The sequence below is a fragment of the Sceloporus undulatus genome, chromosome 1, assembly GCF_019175285.1.
Source record: "Sceloporus undulatus isolate JIND9_A2432 ecotype Alabama chromosome 1, SceUnd_v1.1, whole genome shotgun sequence".
In the NCBI taxonomy this organism is placed as follows: Eukaryota; Metazoa; Chordata; class Lepidosauria; order Squamata; family Phrynosomatidae; genus Sceloporus; species Sceloporus undulatus.
The window spans coordinates 72,221,748-72,242,316 of NC_056522.1; the positions used below are offsets into that span (position 1 = coordinate 72,221,748).

The 20,569-nt window shown below is 39.2% G+C and overlaps 1 protein-coding gene across 3 annotated transcripts in view; it reads left to right on the forward strand.

The window, feature by feature from the left end:
• GNPAT (glyceronephosphate O-acyltransferase) overlaps positions 1–20,517 on the forward strand; it is a 47,338-nt gene extending 26,821 nt beyond the window's left edge. For 2 of the 3 annotated variants that reach the window (XM_042450092.1, XM_042450177.1), the window contains exons 10-16: positions 5,021–5,266; positions 7,765–7,844; positions 10,909–11,049; positions 12,170–12,269; positions 14,750–14,843; positions 18,780–18,841; positions 19,887–20,517. In XM_042450092.1, coding sequence (XP_042306026.1) covers positions 5,021–5,266; positions 7,765–7,844; positions 10,909–11,049; positions 12,170–12,269; positions 14,750–14,843; positions 18,780–18,841; positions 19,887–19,930 — 767 coding nt within the window. In that variant the 3' untranslated portion in view covers positions 19,931–20,517. The remainder of the gene's footprint in view (positions 1–5,020; positions 5,267–7,764; positions 7,845–10,908; positions 11,050–12,169; positions 12,270–14,749; positions 14,844–18,779; positions 18,842–19,886) is intronic. The other variant, XM_042450256.1, reaches the window with a different exon arrangement.
• Positions 20,518–20,569: the final 52 nt, after the last annotated feature.

Sequence of the window (20,569 nt, forward strand, 5' to 3'; positions counted from 1 at the left end):
GTCTTCCTTACTCCAGCCATGTGGGCCTGAAACACACAGACCAAAAACAAACAAACAAACAAAAAAACAGCTTCCAGACACTTTGGGGGCATGACGTTTAGATGACACATGCCCCCAAAGCAGCTGGAAACTGTTCCGATGCCACAATCCAATCCTTTGGACTGGATCAAAATGAAGCAGAAATAATCTGGCTTCTGGCTGCAGCCAGCTTGGGAGCGAAGTGGCAGCCCGTTTTGGCCTCTGGCTGCTCCTGTAGAATTAGCATCAATACTTCAGTTAAGCACTCTTAAGTAATGGAATCTCATGATATTTAATATGGGAGAATGAGCAGGCTCTCTGTTATTCTTCTCGGGTATTTTATTTAACACAGTAAAGGGCATACAACATACACTTCCTTCATGGAAGAACAAACACTTTTCAGTGTCTAGGCGTACTACTTATCAGTTGATTCAGTTTGTGAATCATGATATTAACATCTCATATAGTGCCATCATATAATCTGTGTAGATTTATATTTCTGAGATATCTTAAACATTGGATTCTTTAATATTCATTTTAGAAAAAAATCACTAAGTGGCATTATACATTTGTCTCACATTTGTAAGGAATTGAATCTTTATATCCACTGCTTTCGTCCTAGCAGGCATCTCTTCTTCAGACATGGAGGAACTTGCTTAAAGTTAATATCTGTGATTGAACATATAATAATAATAATAATAATAATAATAATAATAATCTTTATTTGTATACTGCTTTTCCATGGACGATCAAAGCGGTTTCCAATATCAGATTAACAATACATAACATATCATGACTCTGCTTCTCTCCCCTCAAGATGGTGGTCGGGAGGAGGGCTTTTCTTCTTGGCAGGCAGAGGCCTGTTGTTTCTTGCCTGCTTCTCTCCCCTCAAAACGATTAAGCATCCATTGCAAATAATACCCATTGGGCATTGCAACCTATTCATTGGAGCAACCATTATAATCATAATGATCATATATCAATCCAGATAGGAATTTATTTATTTATTTATTTATTTACTAACTGTATTTATATCCCACCCTTCAGCCCTAAAGGCTCTCAGAGCGGCTTACAATTATTATTTTAATTAGACAGTTCCCAGCCCTCAGGCTTACAATCTAAAAAGACACGACACAAAAGGAGAAGGGAATGGTGGTGGGGAAGGGGATCAGGTCCAGCAGTTCTTCTCTGCCTCTGAGGCCTGAACCAAGGCAGATGGACTGCAGGGAGGGCTCTTCTTCTTAATCCAGGCCGGGCCTGATGGCATTAGACCTGTCCTTTCACTCCCTCCAGGCCAGAATTTATTGAAATTTATTTGGGAGTAGAGATTCTCTCTTACCAGTATAGTCTGGGTAGTTATCAGTCAGGAACAGTGAAGCTGTTATAAACAGCTATCTTGGCATGTGGGAGATTAAATTTTGGTCAACCTGGCTTTTGTCTCCCCAGAACTAGTTTTATAATATTTTCAGCTTCCCACTGCCCACTCAGAGGCTAATCTTTACAAAATGCCTTGGATCTCATTTTGGGAGTAAGTTGGGATATAAGTGCAATTGATTGATTAAATTACTAATCTCCACTAACAGCAGGAGCCCTGGTGGCACAGTGGTTAAATGTCTGTACTGCAGCCACTCACTCAAAACCACAAGGTTGCGAGTTCAAAACCAGAAAAAGGGCTCAAGCTTGACTCAGCCTTGCATCCTTCTGAGGTCACCAAAATGAGTACCCAAATTGTTGGGGACAAATTAGCTTACGGTTGTAAACCGCTTAGACACTGCTTAGGCGGTATGAAGCGGTATATAAATGAAGCTTGTTTGTTAACATAATCATTCTCATGCAATCAGAAATGGAATCTTTTTGGTCTTCTGCCAGTGACTCATCACTACAGTGTTTCCTGGCTGCCTGTCATCAGATTACACCAGATAGTACAGTCTTCCCTCTGTTTTCGCAATTTTGGAACCTGCGTCCCTCGCTTATGTGCAGTGGACGAACGGAGGGGGGAATAATGGGGCACATGCCTGAGGCGCACGTGCATGCGCTCCCGCACCCAAGCACCTGTATTCAAGCCAATGGAACTTGAATATAGACGAAACTACATTTTCGTGAGGGGGTCCAGAACGGATCCCCTATGAAAAAGGAAAAGCGACTTTAGTAATTCTTTCATACCAGTGCAGTACCTTGGGTTTATTATAATGTTACTCATTTGTTCATGTTATTTTTCAGGCCATTTCTCTTATCACAGTGTTTTGGATTAGATTGGCCTTGTGCCAGACACTAGTCAGTCAGTGCCTACACTCTTAACATAGCACACAAGCCATTAGGCTTTATACTTTGACCAGCTGCATAGTTCCTTTCTGTGCAGACTATGGGGGTTTAAATTTTACAAAATAAAACCCAGTTCAGGACTCAGCCTGTTACACTAAATATGATTTTCAGAGAATTTAACCTGCCCTCCTTCAGGAGTCTTTACATTCAGTGGCACACTGACACCATCATGTCAAAAGAGTAAGGCATGCTATAAACCAGGCGTCCACAAACTTTTTAGCCGCAAAGACCAAATTTCAGAGATGTTGGAGATAGCAGGCAGAATCATGTGAGTGTCAATATATGTAACTTGTGCCAAGTTTGACATTTTCTCACCAAGCCAACAAAGTTCACCTCAACTCTTGTGTGTCTGCTCAGATGTAGGTGCCTGTGTAATAGTTTGTAGGGAAGGCAAAACATTATTCAGAAATATCCACAAACAAATTTAAGCAGGAGGCTTTGTGTTGATGTCTATTCTACCATGATGATTTTATGTTAGAAATTTATCTGGTGCTGCTGGGGTTTAATGACCACTGTTTAATTTATATGAATGAAGAAACATTTGACTGGTAGTACCTACAGTCTGTAAAAATAGTTTCCAACTAGGTTCCATGCAAGATGGATCAAAGCCATCAATTTTCAGGGGCAGGGAGAAGTTTGTTGATTACTCTTGAATTTACATTAAAAAAAAGAAAATGTGCTTTATAGTCCAAAAAACATTGAAATCTGAAAAATTTGCTCATAGAATCATAGAGTTGGATGAGGTACCCAAAGCAGGTGGATTGGGTCCAAAACATTACTGTGGCCTTTTTGGTCCCATTAGATAACATACCAAGTTTGGGGAGTTATGATCAATCATATGGATTTGCACACCATAGCAGAAAGACCCTTTTATTTTTATTGTATAGATGTTGCTGGAGGCTACAATTTGTCAGATACTCATTTTGGGTTTTATTTTAGACACAAGTATCCTGCAACTGCTTGTCTTGTTAGCTGTATAACTGTAGGCTAAGATGCAAATTAGAAAACTTCCTCACTTCTAAAACTAATATAAATATGTTTCGTTATACAAGGTAGTGAGACAGATTATTGTAGCTTACCTATACCGTGAGCCATTTAAGTCCAGTGAACTCAGGCACGCATAAGATTGTACTATAACATATTTATACATTCATCCCTCCATATTTGTGATTTTGAGATTTGTGGATTTGATTATTCACAGATTTGATTAATATGTTCTCTCTAGGAATATGTAGATCCTCCAGCACAACTCTATGGTCAACTTTAACTAAAAGTTGCCCTGAAAGATGTAGAGGTTCCTAGAGAGAATACTCTACTAGACATTTGTAGCTCCTCTAGTGCAGTTCTATGGTCAGTATCTGCCAGATATTGACCACAAAGTTGCACTGGAGGACCTAGAGATTCCTAGAGAGGTGTCCTCTCAGGTAAAAACATGGTGTTTTTCTTATTTGTGGTTTTTCCATATTCACGGGGGTCTTGTGCCTAGTGAATATGGAGGGACAAGTGTACTTTTGATGCAGCAATGCTTTACACATTTGGGAATAATGTCCACTAATAACCACAGTAGATCTTATTTCTGAGGAATTCTGGATGGCATTGCTTCATAAATTGTATTTTAGACTTCATTTCAGTTTTGGATCAAGAAAAAGTGGTCTCATTCACTACATTAGAAGTAGGATGGCAATTCTGAAGCCTGTCAGATGTTTGGACTGCAGTTTTCAAGCTACCTTAGCAGCATGGACGGTACTAGAGAAAGATGGGAGTTGTAAAACCATATCATCAGAAGTTGAAATTTGACCTGCAGATGCAATAATGCCATACTTTATTGGGTTGGGGAACCACTTTTTTGTTGAAAGTAAAGCGAGTCTTCTGTATTGGCACAGGTTTGGTTCCAGGCCCTGTGCATGCTAAAAATATGGTTTAATGTGGCCTATATTGTTCAGTAGCAGTAATGTGAATATGCAAACTTCACTGTTTGTGCATTCACATCACCTCCATTGAATAACACGGGGTGTGACATTCTGCTAGCAGTCAAACTCATGGAATGGTAGTCCACCGATGAGAAGAGCTCACTGTAATTTGAATCTTAACTGGTTTAATCTGGAAGAAGGAAACTACTACATCCCCTCAAGCCCTGTGAAGCTGCAAAGGGGGTGCTATTTTGGGTTCAATTCAATCTTGAAACACTTTCAGGTGGCATCAGAAAAGGAGGCAGCAGAGAGGAGGGTTATAATAAGGTCTTCGTGTATGAGAATCCTCTCTGAAGACACTTCCCCTCCAGAAGTGCCCTCTTCTCCCTGGGAACTTTGTCTAGTCTCACACTGCCTTTAGCTTCCCTTGGTGTCACGTTCTGAGCACCACCATCACTACATGGCAAGGGGCGAAGAAGGTTAGATTTTATTCTGGATGAATGTTGGAGCATGACAAAGTCATTTTTTGTACTTTCAGAGAGTCCCAGACCAATGGCCTTATTTGTTGGGAACTCTGGGAGCTGTAGCCTCAAAAGTCAATTTTCCCAAGCTCTGATGAAGATGGGCAGGTTTTGCCCATTACTAGCTGGAACCCTTGAACTGCCTTGTCTGGCACATCTTTCTTTGATATTCTCAGTAAGAAAGGAGAAACCAAATTTAAGATAGTCTGTAGGTAACTGGCATTTATTCACAAATGGTCTTTTCCCTAGATAATCTCTGCGCCAACAAAGTGGTGAGATCCGGCCTTGCTCTCCACTCAAACATTGTAAGCCTTGTCAATGGGCAAGTGGTGCTCAATGACAAAGAAATGGGACCTGGTGCTCCAGAGGAGCTTGTCTTCAAACAAGCCCTTGCCATTCTCCTTTGTGGCTCCTATAGGAACCAGCTACTGAATGTCTTTGTGAGACCAGCTCTTGTAGCACTAGCATTGCAAATGACACACTCTTCCAGAAAAGGTAAGTTCACCTTTTTTGTTATAATAATTGCAGATTTGAAAATTTGATTGATTGATTGATTGATTGATCGATCGAGCTATTTGATTTGTATCCCTTATTGTCATCTTCATCCCCTTAAAGCCATTCTGGAAGGTAGGAACATAAGAAGAGCTCTGTTAGATCAAACCAAATGCCCATTTAGTCCAACATTCTGTTCATACAGTTGCCATCCAGTTGCCTATGGGGAGTTTGTCAGCAAGCTAAAATACAACTGCCCTCTCCATCTCATGTACCTCATCAGCTGATATACAGAAGAATACTAACTCTAATATGGGAGGTGATATATACTGTGTATACTCATGAATAAGTCTAGAAATTTTACCGTATATACTCATGTACAAGTCGACCTCATGTATAAGTCAAGGTCAACTTTTGGGGCCAAAAATATGGATTTTTATATGACCCGTGGATATGTCAAGGGTCAGATTGAGTGGGCAGCCCAGCTAGGGAGAGGCTGCTGGTGAGCGCATGCCCTCCTCAGCGTCTCCCTTACTGGGCTTTTCCCTGCAAAAGAATCCCAGCCAGGGAGAGGCTTTTTGGCAATCGTGCGCCCTCCTTGGCGTCTCCTCAGCCAGGCCCTTTCTCTGAGGAAAGAGCTTGGCTGAGGAGAGGCTTTAGGGAAGGTGATCGCCCTCCTCGGCGTCTCCTCAGCCAGGCTACTTCTCTGAGGAAAGAGCCTGGCTGAGGAGAGGCTTTTGGTAGGATGATTGCCCTCCTCGGCGTCTCCTCAGCCAGGCCCCTTCTCTGAGGAAAGAGTCTGGCCGAGGACAGACTGCAGGGTGCGCAATCGTCTCCCTCACTGGGCTTTTTTCGTCGGAGGAAGCCGAGCCAAGGGGGGGCTGCAGGGCAATCGGTCACCCTTCTCATCACCTCCCCAGCTGGGCTATCTCTTGCAGAGGCAGCCTGGCAGGGGTGAGGCTTGGTCAAAGTACCGTATTGCCCCATATATACTGTAAGTCTACCCGGGATTTTGGACACCATTTGGAGGCAAAAATTTCTCGACTTATAGACAAGTATATACTGTAGTCAAAAAATTGACCCCAAGAGCCTGGGTCACCTTACCCTTGGGTCAGTGTAAATACTGTACTTTAACTCTTATAGATATATATAAAAAGCAGCCATCTCATTTCTCTCAGTAGACTAGCAAAAGGCAAGCACTTAGTCCATCCTGGTAGCACTTAAAAGAAGCATCAACCCCTTCTGCTGTCATTCATCTACACTTTAGTGTGAACACAAATAGTTATGCCTGCTGGAAAGTAGTAATTTCTTTGGCATCGTTTCCCTTTGCTTTATCTTTAGTTTAGATCCTTTGTTACATAATGCTAAGTTTTACCCAGAGTTTGGAAATCATTGCTCTGGATCCTTTGTTACATACTGCTAAGTTTTACCCTCTACTTATCCACGGGTCATATCAACATTCATAATTTTGGCCCCTAAACGGGCCCTTGACTAATACATGAGGTTGCATATATACAGTAGCATCCTACCTAGTAGCCATATTAACTTGGAGGCATCAGATTATGTGCTTTGATATGCCCGTTCAGCATGACCAATGTTTACACACAGTTAGAGCATTAACTACTTTGGTTCTATCCTATGGAGTCCTGGGATTTGCAGTTTAGGGTGCGGAATCTGGAATATTCAGCCAAAGAACTCCAGTGCCTCATCAAATTGCAAACTTCAAAATTCCATAGGATGCAGCAATTGCAATTCAAGTGGAGTTATAGTGCTATAAGCATGTAGTGTGAGAGTGCCTGGTGTTTAACATCTATGTAAATGATTTTATTGTAAATAAAATGTGGATGCTAAATCATAGTACTTACATCAGTAGCTTTCATTACATACAGTGTACCCGCGTTATATGTGGCTTTGAGTATATGCTCAAAGCTGCGCAGGAGCACGCGGGGCACAAGGGGCGGCACGTCCCCTTAGCATGAATGGGACATGCTCCTGTGGCGCACACCCTGCAGGCACAAACCCCATTCATTTGCATGGGGCTTGAGCATTCGCGTTTTTTCTCTTACACGAGGGGTGGGTGGGTTCCAGAACGGATCCCCCACTTAAGAGAAGGGCGGACTGTACTTTGTTCTTGACATTAACCTTAGTCTATCACTGATATTTCTGTCTTTGTGCAATTCCATTTTATTTCTGGCTGGTGTAGGAGAAGCTTCTTATGTACCTGTTATGGGGCTGCTGATGAAAATGCTTACCTGCAGAACTGGGAGGGGTAATTCCCTTTCAGTCTTCTTATGAACCCTCAAAAAGTCTTTAGAAGGCTGAGGAACTCTTTGGATGTGGAGGGCTGCAGCAAGGAGGGAAGAAATTAGAGGAAAATGCAGTTCTCTTGTGCCAGTGGAGATTTGCTAGTATGATGTTGTTGGGTGTAGGCTTTTATCTTTCAGTAGCAAAATGCTTTGAAGAAATAACTTATTCATGAATAGTTGAAATTTGTTTTCCAGAGGAAATCTATAGCCATTTTGCTTTCTGGCGTGATGTTTTTTCTGATGAGTTTATCTTCTTTCCTGGAATACCCCTGAAGGTAAAGTTCTTTATGCAGTCTTGATCTCTTAATGTCTATAAGAATTTCGTATTGACTTAACTAGCATCAGAGCTGCGTTATGTGTAAATAAGGAAGAGGATCTTGGGAGCTGTTTGTATTAGAGTAGGTTTGCTGGTTTGTTTATCTGTGTTTTCTTTTCATAAAACTTTTCAGGTGAAAAAACAAAACACTTAAGAAAATCTGGAACTGGAAAACTTGAAATTTTTAAAAGTGGATTTTTTAAAAAAAATAGAAGTAGAATATGCAATCTGTAGCAATCCCTTCTTATATAACATCTCTGATAAGATCTTATTAAAAGGCATACTCACTTATTCTTTCAAGGCTTTTGTGACTTTCTTTAGTTTAAATAAAAGTTGTTAATGCCATGTTAATTCAAAATTTACCATATTATTTTTTTCATTTAGTCATTTTAAAATGTTTGTCAAATAACATAATTCCTATAATTTAGTATGTATTGTGTATTGGAAAGCTTTTACAATAACAGCATATATTAATGGACTCAAAGTAGAACCAGGGTGTCATTGATTTTTGGGGACCCCTCAGATGGAGAGTTCTAGGCTATTTAAGTCACAAACATGAAGATAAATTAAATGGGCAGACATTTGAACAGTGTATCTGTTTTTCTTTCTCACACACACCCCTCCCTACACCTCCAAACTTCATTATGATCCTGCGGCTCGCATGCCTTTGGTTAGTCCCAGCTAGAGTAAACCAATCAATTGTTGAATGATGAGTCAACCTGTAGGCAAATCTAATCAGTTTAATGGGTCTACTCTAAACAAGATTTAGGCTTTAATCTTAACTACTATTATTTTATCTTTTTATCTTGTAACTTCTTCCATGATCCTGCACTGCATCATCTCTTGTGAATATCAGCCAATTGGTCCTCCTCCTCTTTACAGCTGTGTCCTGCTCTTAATCTGATGTACCAGTAGTTTCAACCTTCTCCTCCACTCTGCTTGGTTTAGGGCTTTGCTGCTGTTAACTCTACATCTATCCTTTGTCCCATGATGGTGCAGCAGGCAAGACCTTTGTGGGTGTGCTGACAAGAAAGTACTTGCACAGTTCTTCCTTTTAGTTTATCTGATTGTTCTTGACAGGAGGGGCACCTTCAGCTGAAGCTTTATCTGACATTCACTCCACTTGTGCCACTTTTCATACAGTTCTAATTGCGTAACCTCCCTTGTGTTTCAGTTTGCTCTTTTGTAAGCCTATGAAAGAAATGTTTGCCCTAGACATATTGATATAGTTCAATGATTCTGCTTCTTCAGAGTTCAGGTCTGAAGTGTACTTCATACATTCCTAGTACAGTTGTTGAGGAATAATTTGATCATCACATAATAGTGAAGAGTGCTCAGTTCTAAAATGTTCAAACAGAAGCTCTTCAATTTACAAATTCCCTCTTTTAGTCTTGATACAGGCTGCAAAATGTAGAAATACTTCCACCCTACTATGTGAAACTGCATAAAGAGAACATATTCAGGGGTAGATGTGTTGGCAGTGCAGTAAAATACAACAAAATCCAAAATCCACAAAGCACCAATATCTTCATTGGGCCAATCCAAAGCATAAAATACATCATGCAAGCTTTTGAAGTTTCACTGGTTTCTTCATCAGGCAAAGACATTAAAAATCATGCTTTAAAGGGAAGTGACCTTTGCCTGCACTGAGGTACCTCAGTACCATTCTGACAACAAAGTACATCTGAGACAAAATGTAGGCCTGCAACTCTAACATTTTCACCTTTCTTCTCCCATATGATTTTTAACTTCTTTGCCTGATGCAAAAAGCCAATGAAGCTTCAAAACCTTCCATGATGTATTTTTTGCTTTGGAGTTAATCCAATTAAAATATTGCTGCTTTGTGGGTTTTGAATTTTGTATTTTACGTAAGAAGTTTCTGTTAATAGCTGGAAGCAACTGCTGTTGTGGAACTCTTAAACACAGGCTCTGGAAGTGCAACATGGCTTAGATTAGACTGTTTGCTGCTAATGATTATCTTCGGGCAAGATGGATTGATTTAAAAAGGATTTAAATAGGCATGGGGCGAGATAAATTGAGGCCACCAACAAGACAGAAAATGCTTACTTCTTTTTAAAAACGATACCAAAAAAAAGCTAGACTGTGGTTCACATTTGAACCCTAAACTCTGATTAAACCTTAATCATATTTCATTTAAACAGGTCAGCTCCATATAGTATGATTTGAAACCTGCTTGTTTTAAATTAACCAAAATTGAGATTAAACTGTAGTTTAAGTCGATGAAATGATAAGCTGTGGTTAAGTGAAACTGAAATACTAAAGCCTACTCCATTCTGCAGAGTTCCTAGATATTCTGTGTAGCATTTTCAAATGGTAATGGCCAGAGAAGTCTGTTTCTGCCAACCCAGCAGCAAGCACCTGAATCAAAACAGCCCAATGTGTACATACAAAAGAAACACAGCTCTTTCAGTTCTTAGTTCTTGTCCCCCCCCCCCCCCCAAATCTCAAGGTAAATGTGGGTTCATGGCACACTGGCAGTATTGTCTGATTCATAATGCTTTTTCTCTAATCTGGAAATTATTCAACCTGTCTGAAGTGAAATAAGAATGGAAAAATAGATGCAATCTATCAGTGTACTCAAATAATAGCATTGTACAGTACTAATTAAGATGTATGTGCCTTAGGTATCTTCAAATTCAAGTTTTGATTTGGAATTATGTACTTAGACTCCCATTTCTTGTAGATTATTTTGTTTCGAGTTTGTGCATTAGAATATCATTTTTCATACATTACTGCTTTGATATCACAAAGGAACCAGTCACCATGGTTTATTAGGAACTGTTTATATTTTCAGGTTTCTGTAATACAATCCCAACTTTTTCTTCCCTGATTACTGAAATAACATTTTATTGGGAGAATACTTAGACAGTATTAAAGTTAGTAACTCATTTTTAGGTATATTAAGTATTTTTCTTATTTCTTTAATAGAAAGATGTGTTTTGCATGTTCTTATCTGCCAGAAATTGTACCCTCTCAGAAAAAAATATTTATTTAACCCCTAGGATTTTGAAGAAGGTTGCTTCCTGCTTACAAAATGTGATGCAATTCAAGTCACTCCTCAGCAAGTCTTTGTTACTGAGAAAGGAAGTGCTGTGATCTCTTTTTTGACAGCAATGTTCAGGCCTTTTGTGGAAGGATACCAGGTACAAAATGAATTCTCATTTCCTTTCTTTGAGACTATCATAAATTCATCAGTGACAGTTGATAGCATTGCTGAGATTATATATTTAAGTTCTTTGAGAAAATAATACTGTGTCTTACAGATTCAATAGTGTGTATATGTAATATGTGCACATGCCTACTTTCGCTCTCTCTTTTGAAAAAATCTCAGCAGTCAACCTTAAAGTAATCTTTCATCCTTTTACAGATAAGCAGTAAAGGCAACAATAAAAGTTGCAAATGAAACAAAACCTGTAGCACAGGTCTGCTGAAACTTCTTAGCACAGGTGGGAGTAAAGACTATCTCCCTTTCCTATGAGTAACTGTTGTTTCTTTTAGTATTGTATATCATTTATTTAGGGATGTCAGTATTGAATGAAGAGGTTGAGATCTGTATTATCTGAGAAAGCAAGACCCTATCCAAAGCTGTTATAAGCTTTTCCCTCTTGTGTGGGTTGCCATATGCTTATGCTGCAAGATGTTTTTCATTATTCAAACTGCCTCCTCCCACCATAAGTAAATCCTGTATTGCAAACAGCTTTGAAGACACAGGGATTTTAGAAAGCAAAGGATGATATAATGTGGAAAATTTGCCCCCTCCCCCCCACCTAAAAAAAAGAAAGAAAGAAAGAAAAAGAGAAAAAATTAAATCACTGGGAAAGTCCAAATCATAGATTTGGAATAGACCACAAGGGCCATCCAGTCCAACCCCTTGCCGTGCAGGAACTCACAATCAAAGCACTCCCGAGAGATGGCCATCCAAAGAAGGAGACTCCACTACACTCATAGGGATTATCTTCCACTGTCGAACAGCAAATATCATCAGGAAGTTCCTCCTAATGCTTAGGTGGAACTCTTTTCTCTTTTTCTCTTTCTTTATTAATTTTTTTTTTGGGGGGGGGTAAAATTTCCATATTATATCATCCTTTAAAAATAACTCCAGTGCTATTTTTGTATGTAGATTGTTTATGAATGCCTTTGTAACCATTTTATAACATCTTTATAACACAAATATTTAATATAGTCTCAAAGGTGCTACAAGATCTCTCTACATATTGATTTTACAGATTCTACAGATCTTCAAATATTTAATATTTTTCTTAGCTAATATGCAGGTATCTTTCTAAGGAAACCAATGAAGCCTTTACTGAGAAGCAGTTTATTTTTGGAGTCCGAAGCTTCACATCTCAGCTTCTTGAAACAGGTGTGTGTTCTTTGGACAGTGCAATGTTTTTTTAAAAAATAAAATAAATAAATCAGATTTATTTCTCTCTGGCAGGAAATAGAAAAAATTCTGAAGTGTAAAAATACATCATAAAATGTCAAAGTTAGGATTGCTCATGCCATCCTATTTTCCATTTCTATGTTTGGCTGGAAAGCTAGACAGTGAAGAAAGCTGATAGGGAAAAAAAGAGCTTTGAGATCACTAAAAAGATCCTAGTGCAGATCAGGCCTGAACTCTCCCTGGAAGCAAAGATGACTAAACAAATTGTATAATATTTCGGCCATATGGGATGAAAGGACTCACTAGAAAAGACTATAATGCTTGGTAAAGTGGAGCGCAATAGGAATAGAGGAAGACTCAATCAGAGAAGCTACAGCTATGAATCTAAAGGTGCTGAGAATAGGGTGACTTGGAGGTCTCCCATATATAGGGTTGTCATGGGTCGAGGAGACCTTGAAGACCATTAACAACAACAAAAAATCATGCATTTGGGGGGCTTTCCATGTGGTCTGGGGAGAAAACTTGTCCCTAAATTGAGTTGAACATTTAAAAAAATATGTATTGGAGGGTTGGGGAAACTGATGGAGGTGTTTAGAGGTGACAAAAGTGGGGTCCAGGGGCTATACACAGCCCCCACTATATTCACCCCTACAGTCTACTGCCAACATTTTTAGAAATTTGCAGTGAATCTTTTGGGCTGCTACTGTGAAGGTGGCGACTTTCGGGATGGGATATTTCCATCTTCACTAAAACAAGCTATAGTGAATCCGATATTGAAAAAGCCCTTCCTAGATCTCCAGTTGAGAAATAATTACAGACCAGTCTCCCTTTTACCATCCTTGGGCAAGGTGATCGAGAGGGCAGTCGCCTTCCAATTCCAGGCAGTCTGGGACGAAGCTGATTATCTGGACCCATTTCAAACTGGCTTCAGAGCGGAATACGGAGTTGAGACGTCCATGGTCGCCTTAGTCGATGATCTCCGTCTGGGCATCAACAGGGGAAGTGTGACGCTGTTGTTGCTCTTGGACATTTCAGCGGCCTTTGATACCATTGGCCATGGTATCCTTCTGGAACGCCTGAGAGAGTTAGGTATCGGGGGGCACTGCGTTCCAGTGGTTCCGTTCCTACCTCTCAGGCAGATTCCAAATGGTGATGCTGGGAGACAGCTGCTCCTCTAAGAAAGAGCTGACATCTGGTGTTCCTCAAGGCGCCATTCTGTCCCCCATGCTATTTAACATTTACATGAAGCTGCTGGGAGAGATCGTCCGGAGTCATGGAGCACGGTGTTATCAGTACGCTGATGACACCCAGATCTATCTCTCTATGTCTCCGACTGATACAGTGACTAAGGATGGCATCTCTCCTCTGGGTGCTTGCCTGGAGTCAGTAATGGGCTGGATGAGGGAAAACAAACTCAGACTGAATCCAGCAAAAACGGAGGTATTCATGATAGGCACCCCAAGTCCAGGGATGGAGATTTGACCCTCAGTCCTGGATGGGATCACACTTACCCCTAAGGACAAAGTTCACAGCTTGGGAGTACTCCTGGACCCATCTCTACAGTTATCATCTCAAATGGATGCGATGGCCAGGAGTGCTTGGTACCAGCTTAAGCTGATACACCAGCTGCGTCCCTAACTGGACCGAAAGGACTTTGAAACGGTGGTACATGCACTGGGAATCTCTTGCTTTGACTTCTGTAATACGCTCTACATGGGGCTACCTTTGTACCAGGTTTGGAAGCTTCAGTTAATTCAAAATGCAGCAGCCAGATTGATCACTGGAACTTCCAGGTCAGATCATATAACACCTGTCCTAAAATCCTTACACTGGCTGCCAATTAGCTTCAGGGCACAATACAAAGTGTTGGTTGTTACTTTTAAAGCCCTACATGGCTTGGGCCTGAGTTACTTGGGAACGCCTCTCCCTACACAATCCGCCCCGCACCCCGAGGACAACAGCTGTCTGACCAAAGGTCAGACTAACAGTTACTTCCAAAAGAGCATATACAGCTATGGCCCCCAGGTTATGGAACAATCTGCCGGAGGAGATCCGTCTCATCACAACCCTAGATGCCTTTAAGAAAGCACTAAAGATGGATCTCTTCCGGCGGGCATACCAACCTGACCTTCTATAAAGAACTTTAGGAAATCCCACTTTCAGTCATAACAGCATAACTGCCCGCTGCCCTGCGATTACTGTAATTGAATTTTTTATACTTTGTGATGTTTTTATGATATGTATTTTAGACATGATTGCCTGTATGGAGATTTTTGGTTGTAATCCCGCTTCAATCTGTTGGGAGAAGCGGAAAAATACAAATAAACTTAGTATTATTATCATTATTATTATTAGATGTCATGTGATCTGCCAGGAGGTCCCCAAAGTGCAGCATTTAACTTACATTCATTCCAGTATATAAGGGCTGAGGTTTTAATTGTACTCTTCCTCTTGTTTAGGAAACACTCAGTGTTATGAAGTTCTCTCTTCAGATATGCAGAAAAATGCTTTGGCAACTCTTGTGCGATTAGGTGTTGTGTCAAGAACAAAAATGTGAGTACAGATTTTGCAGCCCTAAAAAAATTAAACATGGTATCTATTACAATTAAACATAGCTTTGAATGCTAAACAAAACTTTGAATACTCAACACCAATCACATGTTCCTTGATAAATGATAACAATTTTATATATTTGTTAGAGACAGGAGAAAAGACATTGAATTGTTTCTAATCAGTGTGTTTCCTCTGCTAACAGAAGGCTCCACAGAGGTTTCTGCTAATGGAAAGGAATAGAAAGATTAGAAAGCCATTTTTGCTTTTCAGGCCCCCTTCCCAAGCTGTTCTGAATGATTTCCTCAACACTCTGAAGCAGATTTTGTAGGATGCAGTGGCCTATAGCAGGGAACATATATCACTAAAAATTGCCTTCCTCTGGCAGAAGCCTATGTTTGATAAAAAAGCCCTCTTATCAACAAAAAGCTGAGGCAGCAGGATGACAGAAGACTAAACTTACATTTATCAAGACTGTGTTGTTGCATGCCTTCAAGTCATTTCTAACTTTTGACAACCCTAAGGCAAATCTGTCATGGGGTTTTCTTGGCAAGATTTATTCAGAAAGAGTTTGCCTCTGCCTTCCTCTGAGGCTGAGAAAATATGACTTTCTGAAAGTCAGTCTGTGAGTTTCCATGACTAAATGAAGATTTGAACTCTGGTCTCTAGGGTTGTAGTCAGTGCTCAAATCACTACACCACACCAGCTCTATAAGGGTGTATATTATTGAGATACACTTCTATAAATCTACAAATATGTAACACTATGTCAGACTGCTAGTTAAAACCATAAAAGATGAAAGATGAGCAGTGCTAAGATTAAACTCATTTGTCATTCCATTGGTCATGTGGTCATTCCTCTTACATTCCTAAATTGTCTCCATACCTCAAACAAATCCATGTCAAATTATCATTCATGGGATAATTCTCTACTTGGACTTTTCCCATACTTGGACTTTTCCTATTTTCTAAGGATGTGTGGAGTGATAGGGCCACAAGTGGGGCAATCTTTGTGATCCTTTCACATGGAACTATACAGAGAGATGGTGCATTTAACAAGTTATTCTCAGTTGGTCTTAGAGACTGTGAAAGGGGTACTTGTTGTATTGACTTAATCCAGGATATGTAAGACTTTATAACCAAACCAGAACTGTACATTCAGCTTGGTAGCTAATAAACAGGCAGCATGACCATTACAATGTACAATGTTCTATCTCCCACTTGAAGACAGAATGCCAGACTTTATATCCACTGAGGCTTATTACACACCTCACAACTACAGCACTGTGATTCCTTTTTAATTCCCATAGCTGCATGTAGTAGAATTATGGGGGTTGTAGTTTGGTGATGGATTAGAGCTCTCTGGCTGATAATTCTAAATAACCTTCCCTGAACTACAAATCTCAGGATTCCATAAGATTTTGCAGTGGCAAGTAAACTGGAATAATAGTGCTATAATTGTGTAGTGTGAAAGGGCCCTAGGTACAAGCACTGAAGAGAGTATACTATGATCACAAAGGCAACACATGAATGAATGATGGTTATCTTTCCACATCTGATAGATAGGACTAAAACTTGACCAGTCAAGAGTGCTGATGAAAAGCACTTGTAATCTTGAAACAACCTTGACTTCCAGATGTAGTGGTGGATCAAGGAAGCATCCCAAGTCTGAGAACCTAAGTCACAAAGACTTGACAAATTTCTTCAGTCACCCCTCATCTCAACACTTGTTTTGCAAGTGATTGCAAAATACCAGGCCATGCATAACTGACAATATGGGTTGGGGTGGCTGTTACTTGAAAGATGTATGTGGGTGGCCTGAAGTATGAAGATCAGTGAGCTGATATGTTTAAAGCCCTCTGGAAAGGTAATTCTGAAGACCAGTGCTGGCAAACCATTTTAGATTATCTGACTTAAGGCTGGGCAAGTAATCTCATAATTCCAATATTTCCAATGCTATTTGACTTGTAAAATCAGGTCCAAACATTTCCTGTGAATAAAAATGGAAGTTCACGTGTTCTGAAGGCCCAAGCTTTATTTAGATAATTGCTGCTTGATAATGGTCTTCTGCCTTTGAGCATATAGTTGGAACAGGTTTTCTCAGTCTAAATATTTCTATATTTGTACATTCATCCATTGTAAAAAAAAAAAAAGGAAGCAGGGGAGGGGGGAATGTGGCAGCACCTTTAAGAATAACTACTTTTTCATGTGCTTTCTTGGATATAAACCTACTTCTTCAGTTGCAGTACAGAATAATAATAATAAATGCTCAAGTATAAAGCATATTTACACAGTTGTGGGAATAGGACAGAATGTAAAATGTGTTGGAACAATGGATTTGAAAAGAGACTAATTGAGACAAGGTACAGTACTATAAATAAGGCTCAATCTATGAATACTTAAAAGCATAACAAACAATATATGCAACAGAATAATACAAAACCCATATATACAAAAGATACAAAATAACCCATAATAGTAATGGCAAACATAATAATAACAAGTAGCAAATAATACAAACTACATCATATAAGCAAATAACAGAAGTAGAATGCAACAGAAAAAAAAGGCTGAGAACAGTGAGCAAAGAGGGAGGGGAAGAGCTCACTACAAAGCTATCCTTATTAAGACTCTAAAGTTAATTAGAGCTGTGCATATACAGGTGTAGGTCATCTGTGTTCTCAGTAGCTCTCCATTAACCCTGTAATGGATATTAACCCTATAATGGCTCAAGTGTAGAGCTTGTTACTATTCCAACAAAAGGTTCCAAAAAGATGCAAGATTGCCCTGAATTTTCAAAAGGGCAACAAAGTGTAATACAAGTCTTTCAGATCTTTAGTTCTCAGTTAGTGCTGATGTGTGAAAGCATTAAATCTGCTCACCAAAAGGTAGTTTCCTAGGTTTCCTCTCTGAGATTTGTTTTGTAATATGTGCAGTAGCAAGGACTCTTGTATTAATATATGTAGTATGCCATGAAGCCATTGCTTTTTCTATATCTCTGCTAATGGATTGGAATTTGTGAAAATAAGTCTGCCCTCCGTATCCATGGATTCTGCATACATGGATTCCACCATCCATGGCTTGAAGGGGAAAAAAAGCCTTGATTTTAGCATTTTATATAAAGGACACTATTTTACTATGCCATTGTATATAGTCAGACTTCAGCATGCACGGATTTTGGCATTCATGGGCAGAGGGGAGTTTGGAACTAAACCCTAGTGGATAATGAGGACCCAGTTGTAATTCAATTCAGCAGTTTCTCTTTCCAGTCTTCCTTTGTAATTTCCTTGTGTAAGGACTGCAACCTGTAAATCAATTACTGTAAGCCTAGGAAGGTTGAAATATTCTGCAATTTGTTTTTTCGATACTGTCATTTCTAATGTGAGATTTGTGTCCTTTAATTCTCTTGCACAGAGACTGCTCCATCAGACCAACACAGCTATTTCTTTGAATTTGTCCATTGTTTTCTCTTTTTGATAACCAAGATTAAAAGCACTACATGTGATTCAAATTTTCATTACTATTGAGAGAGCCAGTAAAGTGAGTGATTTACATCCCTCCATAAATTCATTAGAAAGGGGGATATTTTAAAAAAATATTGTGTGATTTTAAAATGATAAATGGACCATTGTATTCCATATTACAGCCATTTAGTTTTTTTAATAAGTTAACCAATAATAATAGTAAGCAAAAAGAACATTGACAACTCTTTTTCACTTCAGAGTCCTTTAAGGTTTAAGGTAACTGTCCTAATTATTCCTAAAAGGAATGACTTCACACAGTGTTCATGATACAGCAGCCAAGGTTTAAAACTGATACAAAAAGAAGAAATTACAGTACTGTTCTTCACATACCCAAAATAGTTTTCTTTACTTCATACAATTTTTACAATTAAGAACTAGAAAATAATCTGACTTACTTCTTGTTCTTTCCTCTTCAGGAACGATAAATTCACTTACAGTGTAAACAAAGAAGCTTTGAGTAAAATTGCAGGAATGTTTGGTAAGTGTCCTTGGTAATAGATGGAGTACTGTGAAATCTGATTCCTTTCTTCCAAGATACAAGGCCTTAACTTCTGTGTTGTTTGAGAATTCCATCCTCATAAATCAAACCTTCCTTTTGGTTTACTATATATTTATTTCCACCTTTTATAGAGAAACCTTTGTTTGTCCATCTTGTCTACATTGATTTCTGTAATTCCATAGATGTCTTGCTGTTGCTTTTAAAATGCAAACAGAAAAACTTTAGAATATTCAAAAAATAAGTTTGGAACTAAGATACAGATTATCATCTGTTGTATTTGGGTGTTAAAAACATAGTTTTGATATTGCCACAATTACTTGCCACCTGTGGTTGTCATACTGCATGGTTTATAGTTCACTGCATGCTGGTGTTCACGGCCCATTTGCTCCCACCAGGTTCTTCCTCCCAGCATTGCTGCTAAGTAGACCAGGAATGATTTGACCAAGATTTAGCCTAAACAAGGTCTTGACTTGTTGCTCTCCAGTTTGCCAGGATTATAACTCAGGATTTGTTCTTAGTTCATCAGTCTGGTTTGCCTGGGAGTATCAAGCCAAATTTACCAATCTGAACAGCACCGTTTAAATATCTACTTCTGTTTTTAGGTATTGACTCTTTTTTAGATATTAGGAAGTGGCCATGCTGGCTAGGGCTGATATGAATTAATATCCAAAAATGTTTAACTTTGTATCCCCTGCTAGCATCCTGCTCCCTATTATCACATCAGCTCTCTTTAGTCTTTCAGTAAGTGTGTACTCCAAATAATGAGTTTGAAGAGGAAAGTCTATTGTATCTGGGAAGGCTCTCTACATGAGCCTGAACCCCAACTTTTCTTTAATCTGACTCACATGGAGGGTCTCCATGGGTACAAAATGTTTCCTTCTTCAGAACATCCTTCTGTCTTCATGTGTGGAGTACAATATTTACTGAACACCTGAATAGCACTTCTCTTGCAAATGTTTTAAAAACAAACCCTTCTAGTGTCTCTTTCTCAAGAATTCTGTACTTTGTATTCCTATGCTTTTAGAATCTAGGATACCTGTAAGAAAACCAATGGCTGCAAGACTTTAATTGGAAGGGTTCTATGGAGGATTGCCTTACGCATATGGAAATGATGGAGAACAGTTGAAAGTAAAGCAGATGATGGAGAGAATGTTACTGAAGACTACAGATGTCTCCACCTTGCAATGTTACTGCAACACAGTGGTGGAAAAGCAATCCTAGTCAAAAAATTGCCATCTTGTACTTGAACTTTACAGCACTGATGCTTAGGATTGCTTGTACACTCATGTTCTTTTCCCTTTCTTTCACCATTAACTGACAGAAATACACAGTGACATCTGAGATGTTTGCCATGACAAGAAAACTATTGCTTTTATATGATTATCTTGTTGTTGTAATAACAATATAACTGAGAAACTAAGGCTATAACATTAAAAGCAATATTTGAGGGAAAACATCACTGGTTGCCATTGTATTTATAAAGAGATTACTCTGTTCCTTCCATGGAAGTAATTCGTACAAAATACCAATGCTGTAACCGATTTTTAAAAATTGTATATGTGACTGTAAATATTAAAAACTAACAAAGAAGTATTTTTGCTGCTTTTAACCGTTGCACACTGGTGACTTCAATGAAATACGCAGTTTATTCTGTTTCTTTTCTCATCATGCTCTACTTAAGTGTTTAGTCAGTTACGTTCTTCTTTG